The sequence below is a fragment of the Leptonotus elevatus genome, chromosome 8 (genome assembly GCF_054856555.1).
Source record: "Leptonotus elevatus isolate MCC_2025b chromosome 8, RoL_Lele_1.0, whole genome shotgun sequence".
Lineage (NCBI taxonomy): Eukaryota > Metazoa > Chordata > Actinopteri > Syngnathiformes > Syngnathidae > Leptonotus > Leptonotus elevatus.
In genome coordinates this window covers 1231455-1255298 of record NC_141246.1, presented here as the reverse complement: position 1 = coordinate 1255298, position 23844 = coordinate 1231455, and the positions used below count along the sequence as shown (strand labels likewise).

General features: G+C 45.4%; 2 protein-coding genes across 4 annotated transcripts in view; one reads left to right on the top strand and one right to left on the bottom strand.

Annotated features, from left to right (window-relative positions):
• Positions 1-6429, top strand: part of mad1l1 (mitotic arrest deficient 1 like 1) — a 43060-nt gene extending 36631 nt beyond the window's left edge. The window contains exon 18 of the mRNA XM_086083529.1: positions 6146-6429. Within this exon, the coding sequence (XP_085939655.1) occupies positions 6146-6298 (153 nt within the window). The 3' untranslated portion in view covers positions 6299-6429. The remainder of the gene's footprint in view (positions 1-6145) is intronic.
• An 11527-nt stretch (positions 6430-17956) lies between these two features.
• Positions 17957-23844, bottom strand: part of LOC147169149 (protein ELFN1-like) — a 79907-nt gene continuing 74019 nt past the window's right edge. For all 3 annotated transcript variants that reach the window (XM_086083312.1, XM_086083314.1, XM_086083313.1), the window contains one exon: positions 17957-23663. In XM_086083312.1, the coding sequence (XP_085939438.1) occupies positions 21632-23663 (2032 nt within the window). In that variant the 3' untranslated portion in view covers positions 17957-21631. The remainder of the gene's footprint in view (positions 23664-23844) is intronic.

Genomic DNA, 23844 nt, shown 5'->3' with positions numbered 1-23844 from the left:
TCGGTACTCGTACCGGCATCAGTCTGAAAAAAAAGTGCTATTGGACATCACAATCCTTAAAATTGAATTATTTTTCTGATTTCTCTTTCCTGGTCGTAAAGCAGCGATGAGAGGGTTTCCGTTAGCGCTTTTGCTAATCGCTAACCAAAAAGTGGAGAAAACGAGCTTTTTGTGAAAATAAAAATGATGTCAAGCAGAACGCTGACTTTGTAAATGTAAGAAAATTCCCATTTCATCGCAGATAGACTCCGCCCCTCGAGGACCGAGTTTGCCCACCCCTGTCTATACTTTGGCAGAAATTGGCACGAGGTAAACGCTTGCTATTGCTTGCTTGCTAAAACCTTTATTTAAAGGTGTCATTTATTCAAAAAAGCAAAAATGTTCAGACAACAATAATGTTTCCTGATTCAAAATCATTTTTAGTGTAAACTTGACATTCATAGTTTGCAAAAGTACAACTCACAATGACATCTGGATGTAACAGAACATAAAAACAGCTTTCAATAATCCAGATGCCAAAATTCAATTTCATTTTTTAGCAAATTTTCAACAATGACATTTTCAACGATCTATTTTTTAAAATGACGATTAATCGAATTCATCCGATTTATTGCCCAGCTCTACCATTAATACTTTCTGCCTCATATTGGACTCAACGTTTGGACTAAAGGGTTACATTCGAATTTTGGGGGGAAAGAGTATTTGATGGGAAAAAGTGTTTTACAAAAGAAATGACGACAAAGTATTTTTTTTTTTTTTTTTTTTTTTTTTTTTGCTGATCTGAAAAATGACCCGATCCGTGACCCCATCCGAACCGTGACTTTTGGGATCCGTTGCACCACGAGCGAGGGTGAAGAGGAAGTCGTGGGATTGGGGGGAAGGTTTGAATTGTATTTTGGTTCGGGTTCGGGCAATCAATTGTGATGGTTAAAGTTAGGGGCGAGGAAATGCATGATGTCAATAGATGTCCTCACAATGATGTAAGTACAAGTGTGTGTGTGTGTGTGTGTGTGTGCGATCCAAATATCGGAGCAGCTGCAAAAAGGTCATCATCAACACGCAGCAGCGGCGAAATGACAACATTTGTTTTGTTGAATCAAAAACAAGACAGCAATAAGAAAAGCCAGCAACGCGAGATCAACGACGCCAAAGTGAATTTTTCGCCAGCTATCGGTTGACACGCTTCAAAACCTTGCGAGGGGAATGTCGACAGTTGAAATCCGGAGCGCGTTGACTCCGGCGCCGCCTGGCAGCTTCCTGTCCCGCCTCCCGCTTGTGTGTTTTGTCCACGGTCGCCATGGCAACGCAATACACTGTGGGAGGTCACCGCGGCGTGGTTTCGTGCTGGGCGCTCGCCGTCATTCCGGAAACTTTTAATTGCCTGCAGCATTTTTTTGGGCGGCGCCGTTCTGCGTTATTTGCCGTTTAGCGAACTGCAAACGTCGACTTCTTCAGCGTTGACGGCCGCTAATGAAAGCCGCTCTTCGGCGCCAGCTAATTAGCGGCCCTTTTCTTTGCAAGGCCGTACGTCAACGTAGCGTAAATGGTCTCATTTGCTCCGCGCGGGAATTGAATGCACAATTTTTTTTTTTTGCCCCCAAATTAATGTCAAGTCCAAAATATTCTGAACGACTCTCGGTTGTGATGCAGTGTTGTTGTACGCTGAACAACAACAGCAACCACAATAAGAAGGAAAGATGCTAAAAATAAACCGACCCTCGCAGCCAATAATAGAGCGCATTTAAACTGTGTGAACTTCAGGAAAATATTTATTTACATTTTTTCAGGTCAACCCTTGGAAATTTTCTGGACTAAGAAAAGTACAAATTTAACATTTCAGATATTTTCAAATGTTCGGAAAACTTTCTTTTTGTGTAACTTTTTAAGATGTGCCGACGATCCTGGCAGCTTCCTGAACTTTAAAACAATAATATATATATATATATATTATTATTTTTTTTTTAATCAACAATTCGCACGTCTGAAAAATGATTCCATAAATACGTTTATGCTTAAGTGCGTTTCAAATAAGTTTTTTATTTTGATGCTGATAGGAAAAATATGCGTAGGATATTTTAGGATCCCTAAAATAAAATACATTTCCACTTTTTATACGCGGCCTTGGGAAGAAAAAAGAAACATTTCGCAGTAGAACGGTTTGTTTAGAGTGTGGGAAAATATGTGCCTATATTTTGATAGCCGTTTTTGACATTTTTTTTATCATTGGGCACAAAATATGTATTGAAATCTCTTCTCAAGGGTTCGTAAAAGTTTTGACTTCTCATCAAAGGCAAACATTTTCAGTTGAGATTTCGTATTTGAGCTCATTGCGTTGATCACAAGCCAATTAAAAGATGACTCGTCTCCTCGTGCAGGTACTAAAAAAATAATAATAATAATAATCCCGCGCCCTTCACTTTTTAATTGGACTTTTATGGAGAAAATCCTGCGGACGAAGCGTCTAATGAGCGCCGAGCGGGCGAACGCAGCCGAGCGGTTGAAGGCGCCAAACCAGCTGCCACGAAAACGCTTCAGAAACGTTCGTAATTAGGACAAATACATTTTTTCCTTTTTTATTATTATTATTTTTGCTATTCGCTCGCCACACGTCTAAAGATCAACGGCTGAGCTCGGCGACGCGCGACCCCCGCCACGATGCGCTTCAAACGCCACTTGTCACTTTTCAGAGCCGGATTGTTGACCGCGCACGATGAGCTCGGCGGCGGCGGCGGCGGCGGCCTCCTGCTCGAACCGTTCGAGATGCAACGGCGTGCAAGACGCTGATTGGAATATGAATATGGAGAGAACGAGCCGCTGATTATAACGACGTTCCTCCTGAATGCCAAAATCTGCATTTAAATTGAAACCAGCTCGTCTTAAAGCCGGATGTCTTTTTTTGTCCTCCCGCACGTCAACGCGCCGATCGGCGGCTCTCGGATTTGATCGACTTCATGTTGACGATCATCGCGGAATGTTAGACGGCTGCTTCGCCAGCGCGCCCGACCGACCTTACGCACATTCAGGGGAGAAAATGCCAATTATTATTATTATCATCTGCCTCGTTTACATGCTTTGCATTTTGGAGCAATTGGACAAAGTCTCGGGGATGTTTTATTTTGAAGGAACGCAAGGAACATGAGCTGAAAAGGGAAAAAATGGCAGACTTACCATGTACAGCTTCTTGAGACTTTTTTGGGGGGGGGGCGGGGTTATCCATGACAGACACGCCTACTAAAGTACATGCGGCAAAGGGAAGTTGACTTTCTCCAGCATAATTAAAATTTGGTGGAAATCTTGACAAAATCTCTTGGACAACTTTGTCGTTTCTTGTTTGAAATGTCCGCCCCCAAAAATGACACGAAATGGCCCCTTCAAATCAAATGATAAAAACACAAATTATTTTTCAGTTTCGCATGTCTGTGTATTTGTACATGGTTCAAATTTGGTAGCAAATTGCACAAAATATTGATTTTTTTTTTTTTTTTTACTTTTTAAAAAAAACAAAACTTTTTTTTTTTTGAAGGAAAACAAGCCTTCAAATGGCAGACTTTCTCTTCAGGTATGACGTCTTACATTTTTTTATGGGTCTACCCATTATGGACATGGCTGCCAAATTTCATGTGGCAAAGTGAAGCTGCCTTTGGGGGCGAGTTTTTTATTTTATTTTATTTTTTAATTTTAAATTTTTATTTTTGTGTTTTATCGCGAGTCACTATAAATTTCAGATGGGAACTTCCACCGGTTCTTTTATCTTGAATGCTCGCTCTGCTAATAAGAACAACCAGAAAGATTCGAGTACACCACCTTTTCTGCTGAATGCGGAAGAAGGTCTAATCTATTCAAAATATATACAGTCTTTGGCTCAGCTGAGCTCATATGAAAATGTGTGAGCTGCTGGTCTTAACTGGATAAATGCGCCAGAGTGCAGATAGGCAGGAAGACGCCAAGCCAGGACCGGTCACAGCGACACAAGCCAATCGCAAGTCTCGATCTAATCTAATCATTAAGAGACCGAAACCTTGAAATGACCAACGCGTTGAGTTTTTTGGCTCAATTTCTAGTGTACAAATTTGGTAGCGATCTGGCAAATGAGCAACTTTGTCTTTGAAGGACTCTCGGAAATGAGCAAAATGAGCCTAAAATGGCTGCTTCAAACCAAAATGGCAGACTCCCCGCAGCCCCTCAAAAAATGACGTCATTCACTGAGAAAGTTCGTTTTGCAGTCCTTCTTTCTCATCTTTCAGCACTTTGCGTCGGAGAGGACACGGTCGGGCAGCGGGAGGGAAGCTCGGCGCCATTAGCATTCAGGCGGCACGCGGCTCCTCGCTTGGATGAGGTCACTAATAAGCCCCGCCCTGTATCTCGAGCCGGGAAGTATTGATTTCCTTTAATTGGACGGACAAATGAAAAGAGCGGACGAATGGCGCGGCGCTCCTTCCGAGGCAGAAGCTCTTGTTTTGAAATGAAAGCGCTTTTCCGCGGACGCCGTCCGTCCCTTCGCTGGCGACTTTCGCACGCAAGCCAGCAAAGCAGGATGTTGGCGAGCGGAGCCGCGGAGACGTTTGCTCGTGTGAACGGGGGCGCCTGTCATTTTCATTTTCATTTTCATTTTCATTTTTTTTGAAGTGAAGACTCAAACAAGCGTGTTGTTTTCATAAAGGTCAGAAATGGTTTAGCGCCGCCGACGCAGGCGCGTCTGATGGCTGGAAACGCAAACGGCCGCTGATAAGGTCACCGTTTAAATCAATCGGATTGAAAGGAAACCGCCGGCGACCGTTCCCTCGCGTCTTTGGGACCCCCCCACGTGACGCAAAGGCCCGTTCCTGCTTCGTGCGAAGGCGAGCGCGCCTCTTTTTAGCAGAATGGGAAAATTGTTTTCAACGGCCAATTCGCGTCGCCGCTGATTCGCGCAAGGCAACATTTCGAACCTAATTCTGACCGATGAAATGTGGCAGCCTTATTGGTCGAACCATAAAACGGCGTGAAAATGCCGCGGCCAAGTCACTGCGGTTTTGGCGACGGAGGACCGAAACTGCCCAAAATTGAAAATGAATAAAGAAATAAAAGTGGAAATAAAAACAAATATTTAAAAAATTTAATTAAAAAATGTAATACAAAAAATTTATATAAATTGGAGAAAATAAATACATTAATTAATTAAATCAATTAATTAATTAATTAATTAATTTAAAAAATATATATATAGTTTTAATTTCCATTTATTTAATTTTTGGTATTAAATTTTTGAATGCTATTTTTTATATCCATTTTTATTTTCACTGTTATTCCTTTATTTGTTTTTTAATTTTGGCAGTTTTGGCCCCCCATACTTAGCGAGTGGCATTGCAAGATGGCCACCGGTGGCTTCACTTGTTAGTCCGTTCATGAATAAGTCCTTGAGCTCCGCGTTACTTGACATCTGCGGGGAGGGCATATTGTGGTCTCCATGGCAACTGCATCTGTGCGTGCGTGTTGTCACCGGATGGCAATGTCTGTATGATGCGCTGCTCGCCCCCCCCCCCCCCCCATAGGAAATAATGGAAATCCTCTGTGCATTCATTGGCCGTCATGAAATATGTATGAAGTGCTTTACCGTTCCGTCCGTGGTCTCGGTACGAGCGGCAGGTGATCCACCCTCATCACATGTCAAGGTGCTCCAGCGCGGGAAGCAGGACGCGCCCCCGGACTGGTCGCCAGGCGCTCGCATTTCCCAGCGCCGGCTTTGTTCGTCGTGGTGTAGCATGAAGACGTTTGCGTTGACTTCCCAGCATGCCGCTGGGCTCCCCCGGCGACCTCCGCCCCTCCCTCGTTTCCTTCCTTCCTTGACGACATGTTTTAATTACTCCGTCCTTCGCTTCCCTCGTCACTTTCTCCTCCGCGCCGTCGCCCCGAGCGGCTCCGTCTAATTAATCCTCGCCGAGTTACACACAGACGCCATCTTGACGATTCTCGCGGGAGACGCGAGCGAGATGACGGAAGTCGCCAAGTGTTTACGTTGCGTGTTGGTGTGAAGGAAGCTCTTTGTTGAAAATGTGAATTTGAAACGTTGTCATTGGAAAATGCTACGGGTACGAGTGCTCGGTGGTGTGCCGGTACTCGTATTGGTATCGGTGCGAACACGATTCCTCCCCCATTTGTGTTCCAGGGTCCGTCGGGAAGCATGGAGCTGATGGAGACGGCGTTCTCGCGGACGCTGGGCGAGCTGGTGGACTTGCACCTGCACCACCAGAACAGCATCCCCGTCTTCACGTCCACTCTCACCATCGAGCTCTTCGCGCGGCAGACCAGCGTCGCTTAGCCGCGTCGGACGCTGACTTTTTAAAGAAAAAAAAAAAAACTTTTTGGGGGGATCTTTTGAAACTTATTATTCCAGGAGGCGACATGGAGTCGTAATCATGTGATAATAAAAGACAACAATTCCAGCGTCAAGCGTTCTCTTTCTTTGTACGTTTTAATGTATAATTATAGTATTTAGAATTTGAATCGCAGCTCAACTTTATTTCTAATTTCAAACGTCCATTGCTACCGTGTATTTTTCTCTTTTCCTTATTTTGTCTTTTTAAGCCAATATTTATTTGCTATTTTTGCCTGAAATAATTTCATTTTTTCCCTAATTGCTTTTCTGTTTTTGTCTAATATATTTTATTTATACATGAGTGTATTTCTGTCTATTTAGTCTTAGTTTAAAACCGCACAACCCTAAATGGAAAACAGAATTCTAACACTCACCCTTGAAGCCTTCATTTGAAACCCTAACCTTATTTTCAAACCTTAATTAGAAAACTGAATTGTAGATTGAAACCCTCATTTAAAACCATGACCGTAGTTTAAACCCCTAATTTGAAACTATAGTTGAAACCTTAATTTGAAACCCGAACTGTAGTTTGAAATCCCAATTTGAATCATTGCATAGTTTAAAACTTGTTTTCATCGATTTCTCATCAAGTAAACAGAACTTATATTTTTGTTTTTTTAGTACAGTGCGTGTACGCCAATCTTAAAAATAGCTTAACGGTGGTGGGACATTGTGATTTTCTAGGAATGCTGTCGATGTGATGATTTGAAAAAAGTGATTAAAGGCAATTTGAGCAAACGTGTTATTTTGGAATCACGTGTGTTGGTACTCGGTACCAAAGAAGTTGCCCGCAGTTTCAAAAAGGTCGATGACCTCTCCTGGAAAAACGGCGGCCTTTTGCGCATTAACGTCATGACGATTTGCGTGCGCGAGTTCTTGATTGAGGTACGCAGCCTCCGCCTCCTTATCTTTACTTCATTAGCTCCTGAATATTCATGAGCTGCCGGCAACTTGCTGAGCTTTCTGACTCAGCTGCTTGCGCCCGTCGTGCAGTAAACAATTTCCAGTCGCCATGTTTTAAACGACATCATCATTTCCAGCCAATAAATCTTTCAATGCAATTCAGCTCCATATTGAAAGGACTGCAAGGCCAAGGAATCGAACCGGGATTTCCTGGCCGAGGATGAGCGTGTGCAAATGGAGCGGGTGCGTCATTTTCAAGAATTTACGCCCAAACAAGACGTAAGAAAATGGTGTGCCCTCACAAAAGAGGACATGTGGTCACCTGATTGTGTATAAGAAATAAATGATGATAATATTGAAAGGACTGCAAGGCCAAGGAATCGAACCGGGATTGCCTGGCCGAGGATGAGCGTGTGCAAATGGAGCGGGTGCGTCATTTTCAAGAATTTACGCCCAAACAAGACGTAAGAAAATGGTGTGTCCTCGCAAATGAGGACATGTGGTCACCCGATTGTGTATAAGAAATAAATGATAATAATATTGAAAGGACTGCAAGGCCAAGGAATCGAACCGGGATTGCCTGGCCGAGGATGAGCGTGTGTAAATGGAGCGGGTGCGTCATTTTCAAGAATTTACGCCCAAACAAGACGTAAGAAAATGGTGTGTCCTCACAAAAGAGGACATGTGGTCACCTGATTGTGTATAAGAAATAAATGATGATAATATTGAAAGGACTGCAAGGCCAAGGATTCGAACCGGGATTGCCTGGCCGAGGATGAGCGGGTGCATAATTTTCAAGAATTTACGCCCAAACAAGACGTAAGAAAATGGTGTGTCCTCACAAAAGAGGACATGTGGTCACCTGATTGTGTATAAGAAATAAATGATGATAATATTGAAAGGACTGCAAGGCCAAGGAATCGAACCGGGATTGCCTGGCCGAGGATGAGCGGGTGCATAATTTTCAAGAATTTACACCCAAACAAGACGTAAGAAAATGGTGTGTCCTCGCAAAAGAGGACATGTGGTCACCCGATTGTGTATAAGAAATAAATGATAATAATATTGAAAGGACTGCAAGGCCAAGGAATCGAACCGGGATTGCCTGGCCGAGGATGAGCGGGTGCATAATTTTCAAGAATTTACGCCCAAACAAGACGTAAGAAAATGGTGTGTCCTCGCAAAAGAGGACATGTGGTCACCCGATTGTGTATAAGAAATAAATGATAATAATATTGAAAGGACTGCAAGGCCAAGGAATCGAACCGGGATTGCCTGGCCGAGGAAACTATAGTTGAAACCTTAATTTGAAACCCGAACTGTAGTTTGAAATCCCAATTTGAATCATTGCATAGTTTAAAACTTGTTTTCATCGATTTCTCATCAAGCAAACAGAACTTATATTTTTGTTTTTTTAGTACAGTGTGTGTACGCCAATCTTAAAAATAGCTTAACGGTGGTGGGACATTGTGATTTTCTAGGAATGCTGTCAATGTGATGATTTGAAAAAAGTGATTAAAGGCAATTTGAGCAAACGTGTTATTTTGGAATCACGTGTGTTGGTACTCGGTACCAAAGAAGTTGCCCGCAGTTTCAAAAAGGTCGATGACCTCTCCTGGAAAAACGGCGGTTTTTGCGCATTAACGTCATGACGATTTGCGTGCGCGAGTTCTTGATTGAGGTTTACTTCATTAGCTCCTGAATATTCATGAGCTGCCGGCAACTTGCTGAGCTTTCTGACTCAGCTGCTTGCGCCCGTCGTGCAGTAAACAATTTCCAGTCGCCATGTTTTAAACGACATCATCATTTCCAGCCAATAAATCTTTCAATGCAATTCAGCTCCATATTGAAAGGACTGCAAGGCCAAGGAATCGAACCGGGATTGCCTGGCCGAGGATGAGCGTGTGCAAATGGAGCGGGTGCATCATTTTCAAGAATTTACGCCCAAACAAGACGTAAGAAAATGGTGTGTCCTCGCAAAAGAGGACATGTGGTCACCCGATTGTGTATAAGAAATAAATGATAATAATATTGAAAGGACTGCAAGGCCAAGGAATCGAACCGGGATTGCCTGGCCGAGGATGAGCGTGTGCAAATGGAGCGGGTGCATCATTTTCAAGAATTTACGCCCAAACAAGACGTAAGAAAATGGTGTGTCCTCGCAAAAGAGGACATGTGGTCACCCGATTGTGTATAAGAAATAAATGATAATAATATTGAAAGGACTGCAAGGCCAAGGAATCGAACCGGGATTGCCTGGCCGAGGATGAGCGTGTGTAAATGGAGCGGGTGCGTCATTTTCAAGAATTTACGCCCAAACAAGACGTAAGAAAATGGTGTGTCCTCACAAAAGAGGACATGTGGTCACCTGATTGTGTATAAGAAATAAATGATGATAATATTGAAAGGACTGCAAGGCCAAGGAATCGAACCGGGATTGCCTGGCCGAGGATGAGCGTGTGCAAATGGAGCGGGTGCATCATTTTCAAGAATTTACGCCCAAACAAGACGTAAGAAAATGGTGTGTCCTCACAAAAGAGGACATGTGGTCACCTGATTGTGTATAAGAAATAAATGATGATAATATTGAAAGGACTGCAAGGCCAAGGAATCGAACCGGGATTGCCTGGCCGAGGATGAGCGTGTGCAAATGGAGCGGGTGCATCATTTTCAAGAATTTACGCCCAAACAAGACGTAAGAAAATGGTGTGTCCTCGCAAAACAGGACATGTGGTCACCCGATTGTGTATAAGAAATAAATGATAATAATATTGAAAGGACTGCAAGGCCAAGGAATCGAACCGGGATTGCCTGGCCGAGGAAACTATAGTTGAAACCTTAATTTGAAACCCGAACTGTAGTTTGAAATCCCAATTTGAATCATTGCATAGTTTAAAACTTGTTTTCATCGATTTCTCATCAAGCAAACAGAACTTATATTTTTGTTTTTTTAGTACAGTGTGTGTACGCCAATCTTAAAAATAGCTTAACGGTGGTGGGACATTGTGATTTTCTAGGAATGCTGTCAATGTGATGATTTGAAAAAAGTGATTAAAGGCAATTTGAGCAAACGTGTTATTTTGGAATCACGTGTGTTGGTACTCGGTACCAAAGAAGTTGCCCGCAGTTTCAAAAAGGTCGATGACCTCTCCTGGAAAAACGGCGGTTTTTGCGCATTAACGTCATGACGATTTGCGTGCGCGAGTTCTTGATTGAGGTTTACTTCATTAGCTCCTGAATATTCATGAGCTGCCGGCAACTTGCTGAGCTTTCTGACTCAGCTGCTTGCGCCCGTCGTGCAGTAAACAATTTCCAGTCGCCATGTTTTAAACGACATCATCATTTCCAGCCAATAAATCTTTCAATGCAATTCAGCTCCATATTGAAAGGACTGCAAGGCCAAGGAATCGAACCGGGATTGCCTGGCCGAGGATGAGCGTGTGCAAATGGAGCGGGTGCATCATTTTCAAGAATTTACGCCCAAACAAGACGTAAGAAAATGGTGTGTCCTCGCAAAAGAGGACATGTGGTCACCCGATTGTGTATAAGAAATAAATGATAATAATATTGAAAGGACTGCAAGGCCAAGGAATCGAACCGGGATTGCCTGGCCGAGGATGAGCGTGTGCAAATGGAGCGGGTGCATCATTTTCAAGAATTTACGCCCAAACAAGACGTAAGAAAATGGTGTGTCCTCGCAAAAGAGGACATGTGGTCACCCGATTGTGTATAAGAAATAAATGATAATAATATTGAAAGGACTGCAAGGCCAAGGAATCGAACCGGGATTGCCTGGCCGAGGATGAGCGTGTGTAAATGGAGCGGGTGCGTCATTTTCAAGAATTTACGCCCAAACAAGACGTAAGAAAATGGTGTGTCCTCACAAAAGAGGACATGTGGTCACCTGATTGTGTATAAGAAATAAATGATGATAATATTGAAAGGACTGCAAGGCCAAGGAATCGAACCGGGATTGCCTGGCCGAGGATGAGCGTGTGCAAATGGAGCGGGTGGATCATTTTCAAGAATTTACGCCCAAACAAGACGTAAGAAAATGGTGTGTCCTCACAAAAGAGGACATGTGGTCACCTGATTGTGTATAAGAAATAAATGATGATAATATTGAAAGGACTGCAAGGCCAAGGAATCGAACCGGGATTGCCTGGCCGAGGATGAGCGTGTGCAAATGGAGCGGGTGCATCATTTTCAAGAATTTACGCCCAAACAAGACGTAAGAAAATGGTGTGTCCTCGCAAAACAGGACATGTGGTCACCCGATTGTGTATAAGAAATAAATGATAATAATATTGAAAGGACTGCAAGGCCAAGGAATCGAACCGGGATTGCCTGGCCGAGGATGAGCGTGTGCAAATGGAGCGGGTGCATCATTTTCAAGAATTTACGCCCAAACAAGACGTAAGAAAATGGTGTGTCCTCGCAAAAGAGGACATGTGGTCACCCGATTGTGTATAAGAAATAAATGATAATAATATTGAAAGGACTGCAAGGCCAAGGAATCGAACCGGGATTGCCTGGCCGAGGATGAGCGTGTGCAAATGGAGCGGGTGCATCATTTTCAAGAATTTACGCCCAAACAAGACGTAAGAAAATGGTGTGTCCTCGCAAAAGAGGACATGTGGTCACCCGATTGTGTATAAGAAATAAATGATAATAATATTGAAAGGACTGCAAGGCCAAGGAATCGAACCGGGATTGCCTGGCCGAGGATGAGCGTGTGCAAATGGAGCGGGTGCATCATTTTCAAGAATTTACGCCCAAACAAGACGTAAGAAAATGGTGTGTCCTCGCAAAAGAGGACATGTGGTCACCCGATTGTGTATAAGAAATAAATGATAATAATATTGAAAGGACTGCAAGGCCAAGGAATCGAACCGGGATTGCCTGGCCGAGGATGAGCGTGTGTAAATGGAGCGGGTGCGTCATTTTCAAGAATTTACGCCCAAACAAGACGTAAGAAAATGGTGTGTCCTCGCAAAAGAGGACATGTGGTCACCCGATTGTGTATAAGAAATAAATGATAATAATATTGAAAGGACTGCAAGGCCAAGGAATCGAACCGGGATTGCCTGGCCGAGGATGAGCGTGTGTAAATGGAGCGGGTGCGTCATTTTCAAGAATTTACGCCCAAACAAGACGTAAGAAAATGGTGTGTCCTCACAAAAGAGGACATGTGGTCACCTGATTGTGTATAAGAAATAAATGATGATAATATTGAAAGGACTGCAAGGCCAAGGAATCGAACCGGGATTGCCTGGCCGAGGATGAGCGTGTGCAAATGGAGCGGGTGCATCATTTTCAAGAATTTACGCCCAAACAAGACGTAAGAAAATGGTGTGTCCTCGCAAAAGAGGACATGTGGTCACCCGATTGTGTATAAGAAATAAATGATGATAATATTGAAAGGACTGCAAGGCCAAGGAATCGAACCGGGATTGCCTGGCCGAGGATGAGCGTGTGCAAATGGAGCGGGTGCATCATTTTCAAGAATTTACGCCCAAACAAGACGTAAGAAAATGGTGTGTCCTCGCAAAAGAGGACATGTGGTCACCCGATTGTGTATAAGAAATAAATGATAATAATATTGAAAGGACTGCAAGGCCAAGGAATCGAACCGGGATTGCCTGGCCGAGGATGAGCGTGTGTAATTGGAGCGGGTGCGTCATTTTCAAGAATTTACGCCCAAACAAGACGTAAGAAAATGGTGTGTCCTCACAAAAGAGGACATGTGGTCACCTGATTGTGTATAAGAAATAAATGATGATAATATTGAAAGGACTGCAAGGCCAAGGAATCGAACCGGGATTGCCTGGCCGAGGATGAGCGGGTGCATAATTTTCAAGAATTTACACCCAAACAAGACGTAAGAAAATGGTGTGTCCTCGCAAAAGAGGACATGTGGTCACCCGATTGTGTATAAGAAATAAATGATAATAATATTGAAAGGACTGCAAGGCCAAGGAATCGAACCGGGATTGCCTGGCCGAGGATGAGCGGGTGCATAATTTTCAAGAATTTACGCCCAAACAAGACGTAAGAAAATGGTGTGTCCTCGCAAAAGAGGACATGTGGTCACCCGATTGTGTATAAGAAATAAATGATAATAATATTGAAAGGACTGCAAGGCCAAGGAATCGAACCGGGATTGCCTGGCCGAGGAAACTATAGTTGAAACCTTAATTTGAAACCCGAACTGTAGTTTGAAATCCCAATTTGAATCATTGCATAGTTTAAAACTTGTTTTCATCGATTTCTCATCAAGCAAACAGAACTTATATTTTTGTTTTTTTAGTACAGTGTGTGTACGCCAATCTTAAAAATAGCTTAACGGTGGTGGGACATTGTGATTTTCTAGGAATGCTGTCAATGTGATGATTTGAAAAAAGTGATTAAAGGCAATTTGAGCAAACGTGTTATTTTGGAATCACGTGTGTTGGTACTCGGTACCAAAGAAGTTGCCCGCAGTTTCAAAAAGGTCGATGACCTCTCCTGGAAAAACGGCGGTTTTTGCGCATTAACGTCATGACGATTTGCGTGCGCGAGTTCTTGATTGAGGTTTACTTCATTAGCTCCTGAATATTCATGAGCTGCCGGCAACTTGCTGAGCTTTCTGACTCAGCTGCTTGCGCCCGTCGTGCAGTAAACAATTTCCAGTCGCCATGTTTTAAACGACATCATCATTTCCAGCCAATAAATCTTTCAATGCAATTCAGCTCCATATTGAAAGGACTGCAAGGCCAAGGAATCGAACCGGGATTGCCTGGCCGAGGATGAGCGTGTGCAAATGGAGCGGGTGCATCATTTTCAAGAATTTACGCCCAAACAAGACGTAAGAAAATGGTGTGTCCTCGCAAAAGAGGACATGTGGTCACCCGATTGTGTATAAGAAATAAATGATAATAATATTGAAAGGACTGCAAGGCCAAGGAATCGAACCGGGATTGCCTGGCCGAGGATGAGCGTGTGCAAATGGAGCGGGTGCATCATTTTCAAGAATTTACGCCCAAACAAGACGTAAGAAAATGGTGTGTCCTCGCAAAAGAGGACATGTGGTCACCCGATTGTGTATAAGAAATAAATGATAATAATATTGAAAGGACTGCAAGGCCAAGGAATCGAACCGGGATTGCCTGGCCGAGGATGAGCGTGTGTAAATGGAGCGGGTGCGTCATTTTCAAGAATTTACGCCCAAACAAGACGTAAGAAAATGGTGTGTCCTCACAAAAGAGGACATGTGGTCACCTGATTGTGTATAAGAAATAAATGATGATAATATTGAAAGGACTGCAAGGCCAAGGAATCGAACCGGGATTGCCTGGCCGAGGATGAGCGTGTGCAAATGGAGCGGGTGCATCATTTTCAAGAATTTACGCCCAAACAAGACGTAAGAAAATGGTGTGTCCTCACAAAAGAGGACATGTGGTCACCTGATTGTGTATAAGAAATAAATGATGATAATATTGAAAGGACTGCAAGGCCAAGGAATCGAACCGGGATTGCCTGGCCGAGGATGAGCGTGTGCAAATGGAGCGGGTGCATCATTTTCAAGAATTTACGCCCAAACAAGACGTAAGAAAATGGTGTGTCCTCGCAAAACAGGACATGTGGTCACCCGATTGTGTATAAGAAATAAATGATAATAATATTGAAAGGACTGCAAGGCCAAGGAATCGAACCGGGATTGCCTGGCCGAGGATGAGCGTGTGCAAATGGAGCGGGTGCGTCATTTTCAAGAATTTACGCCCAAACAAGACGTAAGAAAATGGTGTGTCCTCACAAAAGAGGACATGTGGTCACCTGATTGTGTATAAGAAATAAATGATGATAATATTGAAAGGACTGCAAGGCCAAGGAATCGAACCGGGATTGCCTGGCCGAGGATGAGCGTGTGCAAATGGAGCGGGTGCATCATTTTCAAGAATTTACGCCCAAACAAGACGTAAGAAAATGGTGTGTCCTCGCAAAAGAGGACATGTGGTCACCCGATTGTGTATAAGAAATAAATGATGATAATATTGAAAGGACTGCAAGGCCAAGGAATCGAACCGGGATTGCCTGGCCGAGGATGAGCGTGTGCAAATGGAGCGGGTGCATCATTTTCAAGAATTTACGCCCAAACAAGACGTAAGAAAATGGTGTGTCCTCGCAAAAGAGGACATGTGGTCACCCGATTGTGTATAAGAAATAAATGATAATAATATTGAAAGGACTGCAAGGCCAAGGAATCGAACCGGGATTGCCTGGCCGAGGATGAGCGTGTGTAAATGGAGCGGGTGCGTCATTTTCAAGAATTTACGCCCAAACAAGACGTAAGAAAATGGTGTGTCCTCACAAAAGAGGACATGTGGTCACCTGATTGTGTATAAGAAATAAATGATGATAATATTGAAAGGACTGCAAGGCCAAGGAATCGAACCGGGATTGCCTGGCCGAGGATGAGCGTGTGCAAATGGAGCGGGTGCATCATTTTCAAGAATTTACGCCCAAACAAGACGTAAGAAAATGGTGTGTCCTCACAAAAGAGGACATGTGGTCACCTGATTGTGTATAAGAAATAAATGATGATAATATTGAAAGGACTGCAAGGCCAAGGAATCGAACCGGGATTGCCTGGCCGAGGATGAGCGTGTGCAAATGGAGCGGGTGCATCATTTTCAAGAATTTACGCCCAAACAAGACGTAAGAAAATGGTGTGTCCTCGCAAAACAGGACATGTGGTCACCCGATTGTGTATAAGAAATAAATGATAATAATATTGAAAGGACTGCAAGGCCAAGGAATCGAACCGGGATTGCCTGGCCGAGGATGAGCGTGTGCAAATGGAGCGGGTGCATCATTTTCAAGAATTTACGCCCAAACAAGACGTAAGAAAATGGTGTGTCCTCGCAAAAGAGGACATGTGGTCACCCGATTGTGTATAAGAAATAAATGATAATAATATTGAAAGGACTGCAAGGCCAAGGAATCGAACCGGGATTGCCTGGCCGAGGATGAGCGTGTGCAAATGGAGCGGGTGCATCATTTTCAAGAATTTACGCCCAAACAAGACGTAAGAAAATGGTGTGTCCTCGCAAAAGAGGACATGTGGTCACCCGATTGTGTATAAGAAATAAATGATAATAATATTGAAAGGACTGCAAGGCCAAGGAATCGAACCGGGATTGCCTGGCCGAGGATGAGCGTGTGTAAATGGAGCGGGTGCGTCATTTTCAAGAATTTACGCCCAAACAAGACGTAAGAAAATGGTGTGTCCTCACAAAAGAGGACATGTGGTCACCTGATTGTGTATAAGAAATAAATGATGATAATATTGAAAGGACTGCAAGGCCAAGGAATCGAACCGGGATTGCCTGGCCGAGGATGAGCGTGTGCAAATGGAGCGGGTGCATCATTTTCAAGAATTTACGCCCAAACAAGACGTAAGAAAATGGTGTGTCCTCGCAAAAGAGGACATGTGGTCACCCGATTGTGTATAAGAAATAAATGATAATAATATTGAAAGGACTGCAAGGCCAAGGAATCGAACCGGGATTGCCTGGCCGAGGATGAGCGTGTGTAAATGGAGCGGGTGCGTCATTTTCAAGAATTTACGCCCAAACAAGACGTAAGAAAATGGTGTGTCCTCACAAAAGAGGACATGTGGTCACCTGATTGTGTATAAGAAATAAATGATAATAATATTGAAAGGACTGCAAGGCCAAGGAATCGAACCGGGATTGCCTGGCCGAGGATGAGCGTGTGCAAATGGAGCGGGTGCATCATTTTCAAGAATTTACGCCCAAACAAGACGTAAGAAAATGGTGTGTGCTCGCAAAAGAGGACATGTGGTCACCCGATTGTGTATAAGAAATAAATGATAATAATATGCGTGATGTCAATGAGGTGGCCCCACAATGATACAATTCAGACATTCATTGGATTTGTTCTTTTTTATAGATAAAAAAAAATGGTGATAACTCATTGAGGGGACAAAAAAGTCTGACCGCTTTCAAAAACATCTGTTGCAAAAAATATATCGTACGTTCTAGAAGCGTGCGGTACGGCGCCCCAAGCCCCTGTTGCAGTCCTCCGAGTCGATAATATAATATGATAATAATATTGAAAGGACTGCAAGGCCAAGGAAATAAATAAGAAATAAATGATAATAATATTGAAAGGACTGCAAGGCCAAGGAATCGAACCGGGATTGCCTGGCCGAGGATGAGCGTGTGCAAATGGAGCGGGTGCATCATTTTCAAGAATTTACGCCCAAACAAGACGTAAGAAAATGGTGTGTCCTCGCAAAAGAGGACATGTGGTCACCCGATTGTGTATAAGAAATAAATGGTAATAATGGTATTAATTGATATGTGGACTCACCAGGAAGTCACCTAACCCAATAATGAGTCAAGTTGTAATGACACCACACGCCCGTAGGAGGCGCCCTCTTATCCATCCATTATCTGGCGCATTCATCCTCCATCTTTAGGCTGGACTTTTCTTCCTCAAGGCGGGACAATGTCTTTCGCAATTAGCGTGACATTTGGAGTGTACTACGAACGGACGATGACGAAGATGATGATGATGATGATGATGTGGTTATTGTGAGTTGGCCTTGCGGGTCTTTTTGACAGAAACCCTAACAAGAACTTGAGCCTCGGTTCAGAAGTGAGGAATGATTGCAGACGAATGAAAGAAATGTATATTTTTATTGTGCTCTTTTTAATCTTTGACAGGAAAAAGAAAGAAAGAACAAAAGCGCCTGACAGATTTCCGTCTCTTCGCCGCCAAATTCCTGGCGTATTTCCGTCAAAACGGGATCGGCTGCATCCCGCTTGCAAGGCATTGTCATTTTCCACAAATACAGATTTGCTGATGACCTCTGAGAAAAGGAAAAAAAAAAAAAAGGCCCAAAAAAGCCTGTGGCTAAACAACATGGCTACCATGACAATATTGTCGCTCCAGTTACAAAACGGCAGTCGGTAAACATGAAGAGGAAAGCAAGTTCCGTTTGTAAAGCCAAAGATGACAAAGAAGAAAAAGAAGAAAAGTGATTCTTTTTTTTTTTAAGGCTGCTGTTGAGTCGAAGCCACAATCTGGCCGCCGCCGCCGCCGCCGCCGCCGCCGCCGCCGCCGCCGCCGCCGCCGCCGCCTTGGATGGATTGCGTTCGCTGATGCAAAAAAAGACACTATCCTTTTGCCATTCAACTTTTTTTCTTTCTTTTTTGGGGGGGGGGGGGGGGGGACGTGCTCTCATGACAATTTAGCAACATTTGTACGACGTCATTTCATAGCTTTTAAGCTTCGGGTACTTTTTTTAATGAAATTATCTTTTTCATTAAAATGTTAAAAACAATGCTTTTAAAGACTTTTCAAGTCCGACAAAAGCGGTTCTGAAGTTTGTACCGGACAACTTGAACGCTAAGTCACTAAACCACCACCCGACCCGACCCGACCCGACCAATAAGAACATCAAAATGACGTACTAACCACAAGAACCTTATCTCACAGAATGTCGAACCCTGCCACCAAACATAAGAATAACTCAAATCATAGCAAGAACCAACATTTGAACTCTAAAACAAGAACCTGAATGTCGAACCCAAACCCGAACGAGTCTGACCTCAGGCCCAATTTCTAAACTAAACCGCCAACACTACAATATGAAATGCATTTTGTTGTGGGAAGATTTTGAGCTCATTTTGTGAAATGAAAGACTTTTTGTTTGCATTTGAGTCGCTGCTGCGTATTAACGACCGCATTGTCATGAGAACACGCTCGTTCCACATTTCAGCAGTTTTTGCACAGATTGAACTTTTTTTTTGATTCCATCACAATCAATACAACACAAAAAATCGATATATATATTTTCCCCTTAAAAATGTTTCAACTGATGACCAGAAATGCTCAATAAAGTCTTGAGAGGACAAATTGGGCCCTTTTGTTATCGAAAAAAATGGTTCAATTCAGCTGTTCAATACATTCACCTGTGTGTGTGTGTGTGTGTGCTTTTGTCTTTTGCTACATTGTGGGGCCCAGGCGCACGTTTTTCCAGGTTTAACCGCCCTTGCGGGGACCGACTTGAGAGTCAAGACAAGTTTAGACCTCTTTTTGAGGGCCAAGACTTGGTTTTAGGGTTTAGGTTTGAATTGGGGTCGGCTTGGGGTTAGGGGGAGGGGCTAGGAAATGCGTGATGTCAATGAGGTGGCCCCACAATGATGCAAAGACAAGTTTGTGTGCGTGTGGGCCTGCGAGGGTTCGTCACTTCCTTTAGCACAGTACTTTGGTCTTGAGGATGATTGGCGGCTTGAAAATGTGACGCCTTCTTGTGCAAATTTGTCATTTGGCAAATCGTCAGTGTTGAAAGAGGACGACGAGGAGGAAGTGTGCGAGTGTGTGCGAGTGTGTGTGTGTGTCAAATGGTTGTGATTTGTCAAGTTTGGCACAACGGCACCACAGTGGAACCAGAGATTCAAACTCAAGAAAAGAAAAGGATCAAGAAAGAGCAAGAAAGCAAACGGACGACGCTGCGATGGCCGACACAGTGAAGCTACGGCATTTTTCCCCGAAGAGTTCGAAGCTCTTTAAAAGTTTTTTTCAATTTTTGAACAGTGCAGTTTTTCCCCGTTTTCTTGTGGGATTTAAAGACATTCATTGGATTTGTTCTTTTTTATAGATAAAAAAAAAATGGTGATAACTCATTGAGGGGACAAAAAAGTCTGACCGCTTTCAAAAACATCTGTTGCAAAAAATATATCGTACGTTCTAGAAGCGTGCGGTACGGCGGCGCCCCCAAGCCCCGTTGCAGTCCTCCGAGTCGATAGGGGGCGCTCTCGTGTCCCGTGCCGTCAAGTCCTGGGCCACATTCAAATAAATGAGCAGGATCGTAGGAACAGTAAGAAGATAAGAAGAAGAATCTATATTATTAATAATGATGAGCATAATAATAATAATAATAATAATAATGTCAATTTTTAAAATCTTTTAATTCTGTATATAAAACTGTTTGGCAAAGGAGAAGTCCAAAGGAGTATTTGGCACGTTATACGGTACTCGCTGTCACCCTTTCTCACGGCGTATTGCCGGTACCGCAGGTTTGAGGTGGTTGCGTTTCCACTGAAAAGAATGCTCGGTCGCCGTAATGAGATCCTCGTGAAGAAAAAACGAGGGCCGCGGGAAGGAGATGTATTTTATCCAAGAGGAGACTGAGGGTCACAACAGGGAACCCGGAGACGGTGGAGTTGACTACTGCAGGCATGGCAACAGGCTACGCTAATGTTAGCATGTGTTTGAGGCGGTTGCTTTTCCACTGCAAATAGTACTGAGGTACTCAGGTAGTATTTATCCGAAAGGAGACTGCGGGCAGGCCGGACTCTGTGGAATCCAATACCGCAGGCGTGGCAATAGTCTCCGATACCAAGAACAGATCTCCCCAAGAGTCTCCATTGAGTCAAGGTCACACAACAGGGCCAGCTGCATTCAACTGGAGACTGTGGCATTTTCCTACTGCTCGCTTTAAGGTGTTTGCCATTTCTCGTCAGAATGAAAGTCCTCCACCAAAAAGCCACCAGCTGTCTTTTGGAACCCAGGGCAGTAGAAATAAATGAAAATTGTATCCATCAGGAGATTAAGGAGAGCAGCGGCAAAATGGAGACTGGCTGGCAACAGCCTATGCTAATGCTAACGCAATAAGTCATGTATGCGGTGATGATGAATCTGCGACCAGTTCAGTTTGCGTAAAACAGGGAACTGGAAATAAAGGCTAATTTCATCCAAGAGGAGACTGAGGGACACGACAGAAGACTGGACTGGACTCTGTGGTTTTTAATACTCCAGGCGCGGCCGACTGACGGTATGCGGTGATGAGGATTCAGCTTGACCAAAGAGATACTGCTGGTAGTTTACGTGGAGATGCTAGAAATAGTACCTGTTTCTTGGGGAGGGGGTTCCAGTGGAAACGCATTTGTAGCAAGTTGCGAGTGTGCTGCAGGGGAAAGGCGACACCAACGTTCCCAGAGGCGCCGTCCGGGTACAAAATGGGAATTGTGTCCGGTCATTTGAAATGTCTCTCAAAAACTCAGCCCCCTCCTCGTCTGTTTCTTAGAAAGAAGACGAACCATCCTAACAAAACCAAAACGATTTCAGGACGGGTCGCCGGGGAACTTTTTCTCCGTTGTCAGTGAAAACGTACAAACAGCTACATAAGTTTGAGCTTTTAGTTCCATTAGATTGGACCAAAAAAAAAAGAATCGAAGTTAGGATTTTTGTGTTGAAGCAAACAGCATTTTTCATCCTTGTTTTTGATTGTTGGCTTCCTGGTTATGCGGGTTTCGTTTCGTATTTACAGGTCTTCCACAGTGTTGTCGTCGCTCCCGCTCAGGCCTTCTGCTGCGCCGAGACCCCCTTCCAATAGTCCAAAATGTCGTGCAGATCCTCGTCCTTAGCGAACTGGACTTTGCGGCGCAGGGCGTGGCCGGCCGCCACGTAGCCTTCGTCCTCCATGGACGCCTGCCGGTGTCGCTTCCGATGCAGCTTGAAGCGCTCCCACAGGCCCAGAGTGGGGGTGCACAGGAGCCCTTCCTCTTCCTCCTCCTCCTCGTCCTCTTCCGGGCTGGAGCAGTAGCTGAGGTTGTGGTACTGGGGGGACAGGGCGTAGTGGGGGGCCAGCTGGGAGTAGGCCAGCTCCCTCTGCTTGGCGTGCCGGCTGAGGGTGAGCGGGTCAAGGACCGAGGGCTTGCGTCCTCCGCCGGGGTGGTAGTGGAGCTCCTGCAGGATCTGCGGGTGGTGCTGCAGTTCCTGGGAGCCTGGGTACGAATGGCGGTGCTCGTGGTACTGCCGGATCCTCTGGGCCTCAGCTCGCAGGATGGCCGCCGCCGGGTTGACCGCGCGGACCGGTTCCTCGCCACCGCGGTCTCCGGGCGAGCTCCTCTCAATGTAGCGAGTCTCTGAGGTGTGGTAGGCCCCATCCGAGTGGAAGGAACGGGGACTCCTGGCCGAACCAGGGGACGAGGAGGCGCTGGGCCTCTTGGAGGTCGCAGGGGCTTCCATGCTATGGTGCCGCTGCAAGGAATGGTGGTAGCCTCGGCCCCCTCCTCCTCCCCCTTTGTAGACCGGAGAGAGGAACTCGCCTCCTCTGTCCCCCGCCTGCTCAGAGAGGAGCACCAGCTGCGGCTCGGCGGTGGATACGGCCCCCCCACCGGCCGAGGTTGGGGACTTGAAGGACGTAGACTCGGATTTGAGGGCGTCGATGCAGTTGTTGATGATCTGGTTGACCTTGTCCACTTCCTTGGCGATGGTGGAGATCTCGGCCACGGATCCCTCGGGGTTCGCCTGCGGTGACATCTCTCGCTCCCTGTCCGCACCGGACCCTCGCACCTCCATGTAGTTGAGCTTGGCGGGCTTGTGCGGCGGTGTGTCTACCACCTCCTGCAGCTGGTAGGGATCGATCTCGGCGCCCTGAGGCGGGTAGGGCATCCTGGAAAGACTGTCCCCGCCGGGGGGTAGCTTCTGAGGACCGGGACCGCCGCCGCCCCCCTCGATATCCCCCGGGTCCCCGTACTTGAGCTCGATCAGGGTCCTCTGGATCCGGCTCATCTTGCGCTCCTTCGCCTCGGTGATCCTCTTCCGTCTCAGGCAGTGGACGACCAGGCCGAGGAAGAGCAGCATTCCGAACAGGCAGCCCAGGATGGTCATGATGTAGTGGGTGGCCGACGACTGGTTGGCGACGCGTTCCGGTCTGGCCCCGCGACCCGTGGAGAGGGTCAGACAGGTGTGGTTAAAACGGAGGGAGTTGCGTATGGAGGCCACGCAGTACGTGTAGTCCGTGTTGGCTTTCAGGTTGGTCAGTTCGATGTCCTGCCTCTGGTACTTGAGGTTCTGGATGTCGGTGAAGAAGCTGTTGTTGTACAGCATCAGGATGTACATCTTTCGGTACGGGTGCGGGATCTCCACCGTGATGACGGCGCTGGAGTGCAGCACCTGCTTCAGCGTCATGACGGGATTGATCTCGGTGAAGATCGTGTGGTAGATGACCTCGTCGGGCGGCGTTCCGGAAGCGCAGTCGTCCAGTCCGCACGGGGAGAAGTCCGCCGGCGGCGGCGTGGTGGCGTCCGGCAGGCCGTTGAAGTAGAAGGCGGTGGAGTTGCCGCCGTCCTCGGTGCACACCAAGCCCAGCACGTGCAGGGCGTTGCGTTGGGACGGCGCGCGGGGGTTGGGGCTCAGCAGGTTGTAGCCCGAGAAGCCGTGGGGGGAGTCGCACGCCATGCGCTCGCTGGTCCGGTTGGGGAAGGCGGCGAGCCAGCGGAGGAACGGTAGAAGTTCGCAGGAGCAGTTGAAGGGGTTGGTGTACAGCTCGCACGTGGTCAGCTTGGCGAGTCCTGAGAACAAACTGCCATCCAGCACCTGGATCCTGAGGGAGACACGAGAATGTCAGATCTTGCGTTAGAGATTGTTATTCAAATAAGCCGTTAAGTTTGCTTTTTTGCAAACAAAATCGGCGGCTCCATTTAAGCAAGGAATATTGCGCAATCCAGAGCTGTGGAGAGAGAGTTTGGCCAACTCGGTTTCAGCAGGGTAACAAGATGGCGTCC